This window comes from Cupressus sempervirens, chromosome 2 (genome assembly GCF_028749045.1).
Source record: "Cupressus sempervirens isolate cs-2001-9-10 chromosome 2, ASM2874904v1, whole genome shotgun sequence".
NCBI classification, from domain to species: domain Eukaryota; kingdom Viridiplantae; phylum Streptophyta; class Pinopsida; order Cupressales; family Cupressaceae; genus Cupressus; species Cupressus sempervirens.
This window is the reverse complement of record NC_143119.1, coordinates 692,535,037-692,548,821: the sequence shown is the minus strand read 5'-3', so window position 1 is coordinate 692,548,821 and position 13,785 is coordinate 692,535,037. Positions and strand designations below refer to the sequence as shown.

The 13,785-nt window shown below is 35.4% G+C and overlaps 1 protein-coding gene across 2 annotated transcripts in view; it reads right to left on the bottom strand.

Annotated features, from left to right (window-relative positions):
* The window catches only part of LOC149575268 (uncharacterized), a 111,216-nt gene that overhangs the window by 48,180 nt on the left and 49,251 nt on the right, over window positions 1–13,785 (bottom strand). For both annotated transcript variants that reach the window (XM_089815055.1, XM_089815057.1), the window contains 2 exons: window positions 8,470–8,508; window positions 8,265–8,335 (listed from right to left, as the gene is read on the bottom strand). In XM_089815055.1, coding sequence (XP_089671181.1) covers window positions 8,265–8,335; window positions 8,470–8,508 — 110 coding nt within the window. The remainder of the gene's footprint in view (window positions 1–8,264; window positions 8,336–8,469; window positions 8,509–13,785) is intronic.

Genomic DNA, 13,785 nt, shown 5'->3' with positions numbered 1-13,785 from the left:
TTCTCTCTAGCAAGAGCAACATGCTTCACTATACCAAGCTTATCTCAGAAGTAACAAAACTTCACTCTAGGAAGTGGCTTGGTGAGAATGTCTACAGTTTTCTCCTATCTAAAAATGTACTTGAACTCGGCTGCTTTTCTCTAAACCATATCCCTCAAATAATGGTATTTAATTACCACATGTTTGGTCCTATCATGAAAGACTGAATTAACCGAAAGCTTCACACAACTTTAGACATCACAAGGAATCGTAGTAGGTTCTAAAGGCTGCCCAAAAAAACTTGCAAGCAATTTTCAAAGACACACAACTTCTCTTGCAACCACACATGCTTCAACATATTCTGCTTCAGCTATACTCTGAGCAACACAAGATTATTTCCTACTATAATGGGAAATCATAGATGAACCTAGGCTAAAACAACAACCTGAAGTGCTTTTGCTGTCAGGCGAACAATATATCCAATCTAAATTAGAGAACCCTTGAAAGCTCAACTCTACGCATGATGAATAATTTAAAACATATCCCACTATACCACGAACATTTCTCGATATGTGTTTGGATACCAAACAGTGAATTTGTCTCAGTTCATATATGAATTGAGTCAAAGTATTAACAACATGACAAATATTAGGCCCCATATTAACCAAATATATTAAGGAGCAAATGAACCGCATGTACATAGTAGGATCAACTAAATCTGAAGTGGCTGAAACCTCATGTAATTTTTTCAAATTTGCTTCCACTGGAGTTACCATAGACTTACACTCTAACATACCAAATCTCTTTCGAATATCAATAGTATATTTTTCTTGGTTCAATATAATTTCATTTCGTCTTTGCTATGCCTCCAGCCCAATTAAATAATGCAACAAACTAAGATCTTTCATTTCAAATCCAAAAGCTAACTCCTTACATTTGACAATGAGATATCACCAATGAGAAACAAATCATCAACACGAGAATCACACTTTGTCACATTTAACTTGAAGTAAAAATTTGAATCAGCATCATTCTTTTGGAAGCCCAAACTCAAAATATAGTGATCAATTCTCTCGTACCTAGCACAAGAAGCTTGGTTAAGAACATACAAGGCCTTTTTCACCCTACAATGATATGATCCCCTATCATGAATCACAAAGCTCTATGTCTTCTCAATGTATACTTTCTCTTCAATTATCCAATTTCAGAATGTTGTTCTTATATCAATTTGATAAAGTTTTCAACCCTTGACTGCTGCAATAACCATAACAGTTTTGATGGAGTGTAGCATGCTATAGGTGCAAAATTCTCCTTATAGTGTATGCCTTCCTTTTGTGAAAAAACTCTAGCTACAAATCTGGCCTTGTGTTTCCCCACACTCCTATCAGCTGCATGGTTGATTTTGAACAACCACTTGGAAGAAACAACATTTATTTTGAGGCCTAGAAAAAAAGTCCCATGCATCATTTTTTATGATGGACTGATACTCCTCCAACATCTGTCCAACAAAGGAAGAACATGCTACCATCAGCCACAAAAAGATTTGTAACTCGAACACAATCAATCCAAAGTCAAACGTTATGTGAACATAGGAAACAATCCAGAGATAGGCCCCAAACATAACCCCAAGCTCGCTAAACATAGGGTTCATGTAACATACGGATTTTTACTAACTAATTTCAGTCTATAACTAACTGATTTCCAATCCTTATTCACATGACTAAGATATCCCAACGGCTATATAAACTGAAATAATTCTATATTAGAATGCTGTATTATCAAGAATGCAATTTGAAAACATTTACAACTAATTCAGCTAAAAGTAAATATTTAACTATCTCTAGTTTTAACCAAAATAAATGGCAGATGATCTTGAAAAGAAATTAAGAATGAAATGAACATTTAACTATCTCAATGTGTTAACGATCTTTAAAATAAACGACTTTCAAACTTGAATAGAAATACTAAACTTACAGGGTTAAAAGATCATATAGATTAATTTGTGAAGCTTTCTCAATTGGTTGTCTAAGCTCTAGCTTTGGTGAGAGGAGAAGCATTGGCATAGGCTTAACCTCCCAGCCGTGGACCATTACCTATCCCCACAAGTTCTAATTTAATAGAACGGCCCTCCCTACCTCGAGGTCGGGCTTGGGATGTTCATTGATCCAGTCATCAGAATATCCAAGTGGATTGAGGTCCCAACAGTTATTCGACGAAATAATTGACGCGTCTGGACAACAACAAGATCAATTGTTTCCGGCAAGTTTGCCTATTTCCACCCTGGCCAAGGATTTCATAATGTGGGTTTACAACCCAATCTCCACCACTCAGCTTGACAACTTATTTCAGAAGTGGAACTTGCGTGAGCTAATGCATATATATATATATGTTCATTGTTTGCTGATATCATTTTGTATTTTCTTTTTACAGGTTCATCTACACCTCCTCACCATAATCATAGCCGATGATTCCTTGGTGCCCTCTAAATATCTTCAGTTAGAGACTTTACACCTTATACACCATATTCTGGCATAAGCCTGGTGAATATCTTGGTGCTTACAGTTCATTATCTCAATCTCTATTACTAAATTTTATAGCAGGATGTATTTGGTTTGCTCTTGAGGAATAAAAGACTTCCTTCTAAAAAGAAAAGAAAACAGTTTAAACACACATTCGGACAGTAAAGGAAGGTGTTTGATTTAATGGCAATGATAATAAAGTAAACAATTGGCAGACTGGAAACATAACAAACTCCATTGTTTGACTAGAATATTCATACTTCAATTCAATGATACTGGAAATTAATTTACTGATTCTAATATGCAGTATCTTAAGTTCTATGCGGCTTTTCTTTATCATAATAGACTGCCGACTCAAGATAGCAGACGTGATAACAAGGAAATATAAATAAAAGTAAAACATTTATAAGAGTGGGATCATCTTACTCGACTCTCTCTAAATTCAATCCTGAGATGAGTCTGCACTTGATAATAACTGTCTACCCTGGCTCAGTGGCTGTAAATACAGTCGATTTGACTTTCCAAGTGGATTGCAAGCAAGGCCGAATTTAATATCTGCAAATATCTAACATAGAGTCTCGGGTTGCAATGGAAATGAAGGCCGATGATAATTACGGATGTAGGATGCCGAAATAGGATGGATGCTGAGAATGTTTAAAGGTTTGTAACGGCTACCATCAGTTACAAGATCATATTTGAATTCTTTATCAAATTGGCTAAAGGAAGAAATAAAAAGGAGGGAAAATTGAAAAGAAAAGAAGATGAAGAGTTTTTATATAATTAATATCATTTATATTTGTTTTATTTTATTGATTAAGTTTATAGGTACGTATTGGTAAGGTGGCATCGTTGGATTAATATTTTTAATGTAATGGTGTCACTTTATTATTATTTACCTATGACCATAGTCAAGAGAATAAAATAATATTTAAATGATATTATTATTTAATAATTGCTTAAAGGTAACGTCTTATGTTTTATTTTGTATTGTTTTTGATATATAGGTTTTACTTATAGCTCATGCGGTTCCACCATGAAATATGTTGCCAAGTCCTAATAACCTTGCCAGGATGATTTTAGGTCAAACCTGTTGCTTCTGATGACTGAACCTTATGACCATCCCCTTCCGATGACCTCGTTTCGCAATGCTTCCCCTCTCTCTCCGGTCTTCATCTTGTGATTAGTCACAACAACATACTCGCCAAAACATCAATTCAAAATTTATATGTTGTTAATTCAATCACCAAATGTCTGTTAAGATTTTCATCAATATCATAATAACTGACTTATTCATCATAACTGTACAACGGCTACAATTAACTGACTCCATTTCACATGATCATGAATAAATTAATACAACGGCTAGAATTAACTAACTCAATTTCATATGACAATTAAATCGATTCAACAGCTATAATTAACTAATTCAACTTCACATGAGCACGAAGGAATAAGCAACGGCTATATCTGACATGTTATAACAACGGCTATAATAAACTAATTCAATTTCACATGAACATAAAAGAAATAACTTGGTTCAATGGCTATAATCAGTTTAAAATTTTAGGGCAAAAATTGGGATGTAACAGTTCACAAAAACAAAAAGCTAGATGCTCCTACATGAGACTTCCGAGGTAAATAGAATAGCGTGTCCCACACTTTGATGCCAAAAGAAATATCTACACCCAACTTCATCTTGACCAAAGGCTTCCAATCCATCAAGGACAAGAGAATACATCTGCAAATCAACCATATCTACTTCATCCACTCTGATACCATCTAATGCAATGCAAGGCCGGGTGTACCCCCCTTGGAGGTGACCGACGCCCCAACAAGTAACCACACAACAGAAGACAATCAATAACATAGAGATTCAGATCCAAAACAACACTTATTATCATAATAGAATCATAAAATCTACATCCAACATGTCAAGTTGTAAGGCCTTCTTGGTTACAGCCATTAAAAAGAAGAATACAACTCACTCCTCACATGCAAAGATCCATCTCCAAGCTATCATCCCTCAAGATGCTCCTAGCTACTGCATCCTAAAAACTGATGACTCTAGACATCTCAACACTTTATACTTATACCTAGCAAGCCACAAGTCGACCTGGCAGATTACATTAAATAAACACTTAGGGCATACCCTAAGTTTACAAACATAACTGACTCATATGATAAATAAAAACCATGTAGCCTTAGACATAGGTCCACACACCATCCAATGACCTAGATCTAAGATCACATAAGCTAACTCCCACGGATTGATGACTGCGGAAACAATCTCCAATGGCTGTCCAACAAAGGAAGAACACGCTACAAGCAGCCACAAAAAGAGTTGTAGCTCGAACACAATCAATTCAAGCACACTATGCGAACATAGTGAACAGTCCATAGATAGGCCCCAAACATAACCCCAAGCTTGGAGAACATAGGGTCCACAAAAACCAACCTCGATGCTCCTGCATCAGCTTCACCTCTATGAGCATCACATAGATGCAATTAGTGCTAACTATTCCATTCATTCTCATAAGAGATGGGTTCTTGTGAGCCACTACTCGTGAAAAATGGGTTCAGGAGTTTGACTTAATATTACATGGTTGAATCATGATAGCAATATCACGATTATAAAACAGCCAAAATCAAAGCATTCCTAATTCTTTCATATAATAGATCCGTACTTACTACTCATCTGTAGTGAGCATACATCTGCAGATTATTATTAAAGATTCAGTCATACCTTGTGAAGAAGACTCTATCTAAGCATTTATGGGATTGTTAAGGGGAAAACATCAGATTGCTAGTACTTTAGCAGACTTAAGAGTATAAAGATCTGTCTTCTAGAAGCCATAGCAGACCTCTTCTTGACTGGATACCATATATTTTATCAGACCTTATTATTCCATGAATATGGAAAGCAACAATACTTGCAAGTGCGAGTTATATATTTACTGTGGATCTTAATCAAAGTGAAAGGTATCTCTAACCCCACTTTGTTTCAATTAAAACTAAAAGTTGTGACTTGGGGCAAAAATTGGGTATTTATAATTTGCGGACATTACAGTTGTCTTGGAATGTGAAAAGATATCATCAGCCAAGAAGAAGCCAGATGATGAAGAAGCTTAAAGTAATTTGCAAACTTTCCACCAAAGGGAGCATAGATGAGTGATACTAAAAAACCAGAAGGCAGAAAAAAACAACCAGACAGAAAAGGATGGAATATTTTATAAGTAAATGGAAGTGATTGTTCTTCTCAACAAAACTTTTGGTGAATTAGTTGTCTATAGACTATTTTTAGGCCTTTAAAGAATGGTTGACATAGAGAGGTAGGGTAGGCTCATGGCTCTGGGGACACCATTTTTTAATTAAGAAGCTACACAAACTGTATAAGAGTGCATCTATATATTATATAAATATATTCACCAAGAGAAGTTGGTATTGAGATAAGACCCTCATCCTTAAACTGGAGTTTGTTGTTAGCTATTTTTATGTTGCTTTGTTTAAACTCCCCTTTAAAGCTAACACACTAAGATGGGAAAAAAATAATAGCAATTCCTTGTTTATCAATTACAAACCATATTAGCAAACAAATATAATCTACAAGATGTCATATCCAATGTATGCCATACTCACCCCATAAAAGATTTCCATTGAAATTATGGAAAATGGCTAAGAGCTAAATCAGACTCTTAAATATTGTTTTCATTCTTGAGATCTACAAATTCTGCATGGGAAGAATCAAATATAAGCCCAGATTTTGTTAGGGAGCATACTTACCACTGAGTGAGTACATAGGAAAATGGTCCAGTAGAGAGAATTGCTCCTATTAATGGTTTTTGGGTTTATATGAGTAACCTACTGACTATCCAAGTGGGTGAGTCGTAAACCCAGATAATGAAATTTAGCAAATTTTAAAAAGGCATAAGTGGTTCCATAAGAAACAAGCTGTCTTGTCGTCTATTCATAGAAATTATAAACTACGGTTTCCCAGATTTTGACTGCACGTTGTCTGGGACAATTTCCATCCCTATATCCTGGGAATGAACATTATGGTGATGACAAGGAAAAGAGAAAGAACATTGTCCCTCATCCTCCAATACCACCATTTAATAGAGAAGGGTGAAGACGATAGTTACCAGTAGAAAGAGAATGACACACCAAATGAGAAAGAACAGAAGATGAAAAATGGAACCAGCTGGCAGCAGGAAGTGCCAATATTTCACTCGTTGATTAGTATGAGAACAAAGTCTGCATGGGAAGTGTCAAATATGAGCCCAGATTTTGTTAGGGAGTATACTTACCACTGAGTGAGTACATAGGAAAATGGATCAGTAGAGGGAATTGCTCCTATAAATGGTTTTTGGATTTATATGACTAACCTATTAAGTATTGACTATCCAAGTGGGTGGGTGATAAACACAAATAATGAAATTTAGCAAATTTTCATAAGGCGTAAGTGGTCCATAAGAAACATGCTATCTTGTTGTCTATTCATAGAAATTATGAACTATGTTTTCCCAAATTTTGACAGCAGGTTGTCTGGGACAATTTTCATGCCTAAATGCTGGGAATGAACATTATGATGATGACAAGGAAAAGAGAGAACATTGTCCCTTGTGCTCCAATACCGCCATTTGATAGAGAAGGTTGAAGACAACAGTTACCACAAGAAAGAGAATGAAACACCAAATGAGTAAGAACAGAAGATGAAAAATGGAACCAACTGGCAGTGAGAAGTGCCAATATTTCGCTCATTGATTAGTATGAGAAGAAACATAAGGCACTGGATTCTTTAGCAACACTCAGTTTATTTCATTGCCTGTAAGTAAAGAGTCAAAATATTGATCAAGAAAAATCACTAAACTAAAGGTAGCATCAAAGACAACAAAGCTGATGATTATGACGTATCTCAACCTTGTTTTGTCTTCTCAGGACATAAGACTTGGGTATAGTCATGCTTTGTATGATTTAGTTAATTCATTTCGTTCCAGAAAAGAGTTGTAAAGATGATTAATAACATTATAAAGTCAGCAAGGTAAATATGCCCATAAACAATTTTACATTCACTCCCAAGGTCATCCAACCCTGTTACAAATGACTACCTAACACAGTTGACCAAATAAGAAGTGCAGAATTCTTTTTGCGGGATACAAGTTGTAGCCTCTCCTTTATTGTTAAGTTAATGATATGTAAACTTTCAAGAAATAAATACAAATAGCTCATGTAATTACATAGAAATAAAATTCAATATTTGTAATTACATAGAAATAAAATTCAAAATATAATTGAAACAAAAATCTCATGTCAGCTACAACACTTACTGTCCAAAGTCAAACCATTGATTGATTGACTGATCCTTTATATGTATATGTAGAAACCACTTCAATTCTATGATGCATTACATTTATGGTTTATCATTTTTCCAGGCCATAGATAAGCTTAGGTGAATAACATGTTCATGGTGAAGTAATTTGGTTTCTCTACTTGCATTAATTAAAGATACACCATAGAGAGTCATCACTCTATCAGAAAAAATATGTATGAATTCATATGAATGTAATTAGAAATTGCATTATGAAACCTGAATATATAAATTAGAAATATGAAAGAATATCCTACTCTTCTAAGAATTTATAGAAATGCAGGCCAGGCTTCATAGATGAACATTTATTAATCATTTGATGAACTTCAAAAATTGAAATCTGGTAAGCAGCCCTTCGGTGGATTAAAACAAGGGATCAAACAGGTTCAAGCCATACATACCAATCCAATCCATGCCATATATTTTATAACCACAAGAGTTCAATTGCCTTGCAAAACGTGTATATCTCCCACTAAACCACCATCATGAAATCAAAATGAGCTATAAAACACCATGAAAATCCATAAAAATATTATATAGAAGCTTTTTCTACAATTAAAGCATAATAAAAAAGAACAAGGTCACCAAGACCAAATCATTACATACCAGTGCTCATTTAGACCATGTAAAATAATTACCAATGCCCTGAAAAATCCATGAAACAAAAAAAGGAATCAAGATTTGAATGTAAAAAAAACTGGAGCAAGAGGTGAACTACTAAAATCACATTCTTTCCAAAAGCTCGAAGAAAAGCATGAAGCAACCATATCAAATAATTTCCAAAAATTAAATCAATAAAAAATAAATAAATAAATTCGAAAATATTTAGAGCAAATTACAATCTACTAAAATCAAATTCTATCTAATATCCTGAAAAAACATGAAACATATATAGCAATTTGCCTTTTTCTCTTCAAAAAATAAAAATTACTAAAGAAAATGACAAGATAATCTTAAAACCACATTTTGTATAGTAAATAGTATAAATGAGTTTTTTGATTCAATAAAGAACCACCCCATGAGAAAGCAGAAATTTTATTAAATGCATTACTCAACAAGTCACCTTAATAGTCAATGAAGAAAGTGGAAAAATTTGGCAAACAGTGGCAGAGCAGAATGAAGGCGTGAATTTGTAGTGGCAAAGGTGAGCAGATGGTAAGGACTCTCATGAAAAAGCCCTCACCCTCGACTTCACAATGGGGGTGAATCGAATCCCTCTAGCTAGAAAAAATGGAGGAAACTTCGACCACTCAACAGGATTCCAATGCAAGGGGGAAGCAAACTAAAATTGTCTCAAGTACGATTGGGCGAGAAGAAGGTGCCAACCATAAATGAGTCAAATATATGAGGCTTCCAACCAATTGGCAATATAAGGTAGCACCACCAAAGGTGAAGAGAAAGAAGCCTCAAGTTTGACCCCTAAAGAAAAGGAGTTGGTGTAGGGTTACCGTTAGCCATGCGAAATCTAGAGAGCATATCAAGAGCATACTTAGGTTGTCCAATGAAGATAACAAAAGGTGATTGAATGATCGCAATCCCTAAGAAGTACTAAAGTTTCTTTTCCAGTGTCAACAAACCCTTGTGACATCATGGAATACAAAGGACATCATGAAATAGTCCTTCACAAATGTCGACAGACCCTCTCCCATACACTTTCATAGGGGTATCATCACCCAAAAAAATAGATGGCATAGAACATGACTCCAAGGAGGAAAAACTATGTTTTCATGCAACCATGTAGAGCAAAGCACCCAAGTCAATAATCCAAGAATTCGACTATGAAGCAATAGCAACTAGGGCCTTTGCCCTTTGCTTTCCCCTTTTGTCCTTTTAAGATTCCTGAGATGAACATAATTTGAAAGAATCAGGCACCTTGATGTTGTTCTTTTTGAGAAGATGAGGCAAATCAATTTGCTTCTTCAAACATTTATGTTCATCATGACCAAGTTTTTTATAATAGGAACACATAGTTTCCTCCTTTTGGGACACTCAATTTTGTTCTTGCTTCTTTTCTCCTTGGTTCTTTTGTTTCTTTTCTTCCTTCAAAGGACTTTTTTGATCTCTTGTGCCTTGATTTGCAGCCAAGGCATGAAATTTAGAGGTCTTAATTATGCCCATTTATATCAGCTTCTCTTGTTCATTTGTGAGTGCATCCGCAAAATCATCAAGAGAAGGTATTTCAAAATCAATTGTGAATCTTTCGTCCATCCCACATGCCTTCAATTGCAAAAGCTTTTAGTTTTGTGGAGAAGTCCTAATTTGTATCAAAATTACATGGATCCAACTCTATTAGCTCATTCTCCAATTGGTGCCCCTTAATTCTTCTTGTCTACCAAACAACCTTTCTGAAGTAGTCCATACATCATTGATATTGTAATAGATTCAACATGAAAAAGAAAATCAGGAGATAACCATAAGATTCATCACATTTATCAAACCATTTTGGATTTTCTACTAGTAGCGATGGTTCAGTTTCAAGACCCATAGTTACTCTAAACAACCCCAACTTCTTAAAATAGATTGTCAGTTTTTACTTCAACTCATAGTAGTTATAGGGTGTGAATATTGGTACTATAGTTCGATCCATTTTAGTGCAGAAAGTAAGATTGTTGTGCAGAAAAGAGAGAAAGAAAAGAAAGAGAGCACATGAAATCGCACCCCCTTTTTTACTAGATTAGAAATCATTGACCCTAGACATTAAAAGTTGGCACTTTATAGCTTAGTTCAATTACAATGCTGGAGTTGTTTTCTGTAGTTTTTCAATGTCCAAGAAATAGACCCAATTTCTAAAGGTAAAAACAAATCTCAGAATAAGAACATCAAACTGATACCAATATATTGTGCTGAAAAAAATATTCACTTTCAAAAGAAGAATGACCTCGATCCGAGATCATATGTGAAAGTTATAGTTGTTTGTAAGTTAAAAAATTGAGGACTACCCTTCAGATCTACTAATAACTAAATTTTTAAAAAAATAAGAACCTCTAAGAAAACAAATGATCACACCACTAAAAAGAACATGAAAAACTACACCTTTTCAAAAAAAAAAAATTGCACTATAAAATACCTCCATATGATTAAGAACGGATCATTTGAAGAACAGGTGCAAAAATAAAAACTCCAATGGTGAGGGGTCCATCTAAAGCTTTCTAATGCGTCTTCTCACAATTTATTGGTTGCATGAAAAAACTAATTGATACCCAAATAATTTTTCAACGTGGCAAACCAAACGCCAAAAAGGAAGTTTCTTTATCACTTGCAAAAAATGTGGCCACAATGTAAAAAAGGGATCTAACAAGGAAAAAATGGCATGCAAAGCCTCCAGTGTTCGATTTGCATGAACTCTATATGCAAATGGGGTTTTTTGAGCTCCCAGACATAGTGCCCAGAAATACTACAATCACCCAAATCTCAAAAACACATATATGCAAAACAAAGACTATTGGATCTTCATATACCTTTGTTGGATCTTTAGATCATGCAAAACAAGAGGAAACACAGCAAGATGTACAAGATCTCCATAAATAATCTAATTTTCCAAAACCTGCTCTGACAACATGTTAAAATCTATGAAATAGATATCAACCCAAAATCGAATTAAAAGAGATAGATCAAATAAAGTGTAAATGAAATGCACAAAAAAACAATAATACCAAGAGAAAGCTTATGTGTAGTACTCCAAGGAAAAGTGGCATCAGATAACCATCTCCACCTATATGAAAATACAAGAAAGATAGTGAGTTTTAATAGACCTAGAAGAAGGAAGAGGTGAAAAATGTTTACCACACAAGGTAAACGGTTTACTAATGCATTAAGACAATAGACAAGAACATGCAACACAGAAGTATTACTTTTATTATTCGCATGTATACAAAAGATACTACAATATTCGATATGATTCCTTACAATGATGACCCCAAAGTCCCTTCCGAATGGTGTACATATACTTTCCCAAAGGGGTGACTCAATCGTCACGCGCCTGTTTGGATACTATTCTACCCGTCAGCTAAAATATAGAATTTATCGACAACATCATACCCCCCAAAAAGTAAAGTCGTCTCCGGACGACAATTACAAAACATCTGAGACAAATTAACAAAATAGAATAAACTAACTATGACTAACTATAATAGGATAGATTTTTTTCCATCACATCACATTCACATTTCTCCCGTGCTTGAACCAAACTGGTCTCCAAAACACGTTGCATCTGTAGCCTCTACTAACACAATATTGTCACCTTAGCCAATCTGACCTTGATAGCCACCTGTGCCGCCCTCTCTACTTCCAGCCCCTGGGTATGCTGAGCCAAGTGTCGCTTTACTACCTCCGATTGGATGATCAAATCCTCCCGAGCTCTCTATGCATCCACCAAGACAACCTCATGTCAAACACCCACTCTGAGTGCCTCAAAGTGTAGCACCCTTCTCGAAAGGCTTGCTCTAGTGCTCTCTCCACCTCTAGCACACAGACACTCTATGCCTGCAACAACTCCAGGTCTCATCAACTGGTCACACTTCCCACAACTAATAACTACACTAATTGGGGGTCTAAGGGCAGCGCCCCTGCCACCAAGACCAAATTAGCACTCTCAAACCCACACAAAAGTCCATGGAACACACCATTTTTGTGAATTTCTTCCAATCCCACACTCTTTGCCAACCGCTTATGTTTTCATCATTACCTATTTATGTCTGTCCCTCTGGTACTATACATTTTCCATTCTCAACTATTTTGGTTTGTCGTCCTTTTTTTTTTAAACCTCCTATCACCCTTCTTCTGTGTTTACCGGTGTACTGCAATCTACTTCCCTTCAAGTACGGTGATCTTAGACTTCTGTGTTGTATAGCTGACTATGCCTATGTCATACAGTTGGCATCATACCCATAATCTACTACCGTACAGTGTCTTCTTTGTCTGTACAGGGCCATTCTTCCTCTTATAGATGTATGGTGTCTGAATTTCCTTGCTTTCGTAGCAATTTATCCTCTCCTTGGCCGTATGTCTTTATCTAATGACAATCGTACTCCTAACGTGGCCATACGGCTGTACAATCAAGTTTTCCAATGGTGCAGCAATACACTAAGTTTCCCCTCTACTTGTGGCTGTACGATCAATGATTTTTCTATTAAAATAACCTTCATGTTTCTTTTTAATGCTCACTATTGTATCTTATTATATCTTTGTAATTATTAGAATGTTTCTAATATTTAGGTGTACTCTAGAATAGAATGTTTCGATTCTATTTGACTCTACTCTTTGTATATATAGATCATTTTGATCTTTGATTAATTCATTCAAGTATTCCGCCATTTACATTTGTAACATGGTATCAGAGCTAGGGTTTAAACCCTCTGTGCAAATCGACTAAAAAATTGTGTCTTCAGCTACTGACGATCTTGGAAAATAGTGGATTTGTTTTCTGCCAATTTTTTTTTTTCTTGGAAACCCGTGGCTTAGTCTGTAAATCACAAATTTGATGTTTGTTTTTACAAATCTGGAGGTCGTTTTTTCAAATTTGTTCACACCCAGATCTCAAAAAGCGGGATTTTTTGGTTTTTTTTTTCAAAAACGGGTCTGTCTATCCTTGTTGGATATTCTACTCACATTTCAGCTGCTGGGTTTTGTTTTTTTTTTTACCTGCAAACATCATTTTTCTGCCTTTTTGACCTCTTTGGCCGTCGACTGTTATTCTGCTCGAAACCCTAGTTTTTTTACTTCGGAAAAAAATTTTGATCACACATTCTTGGTGGGTTTTTTGAAATCTCAAATGGGTCTTCATCAGATTTTTGTGCATGCCTCATTTTTTGTGCCTCAATTTTCTAAGCAGCGGATCCGAATTCCGACAACATTTTATTTCTGGGTATTTCAAGCTCTTTTTTGGGTACTCCAATTTTTTTGGGTCTTTCATTTTCTCACCTC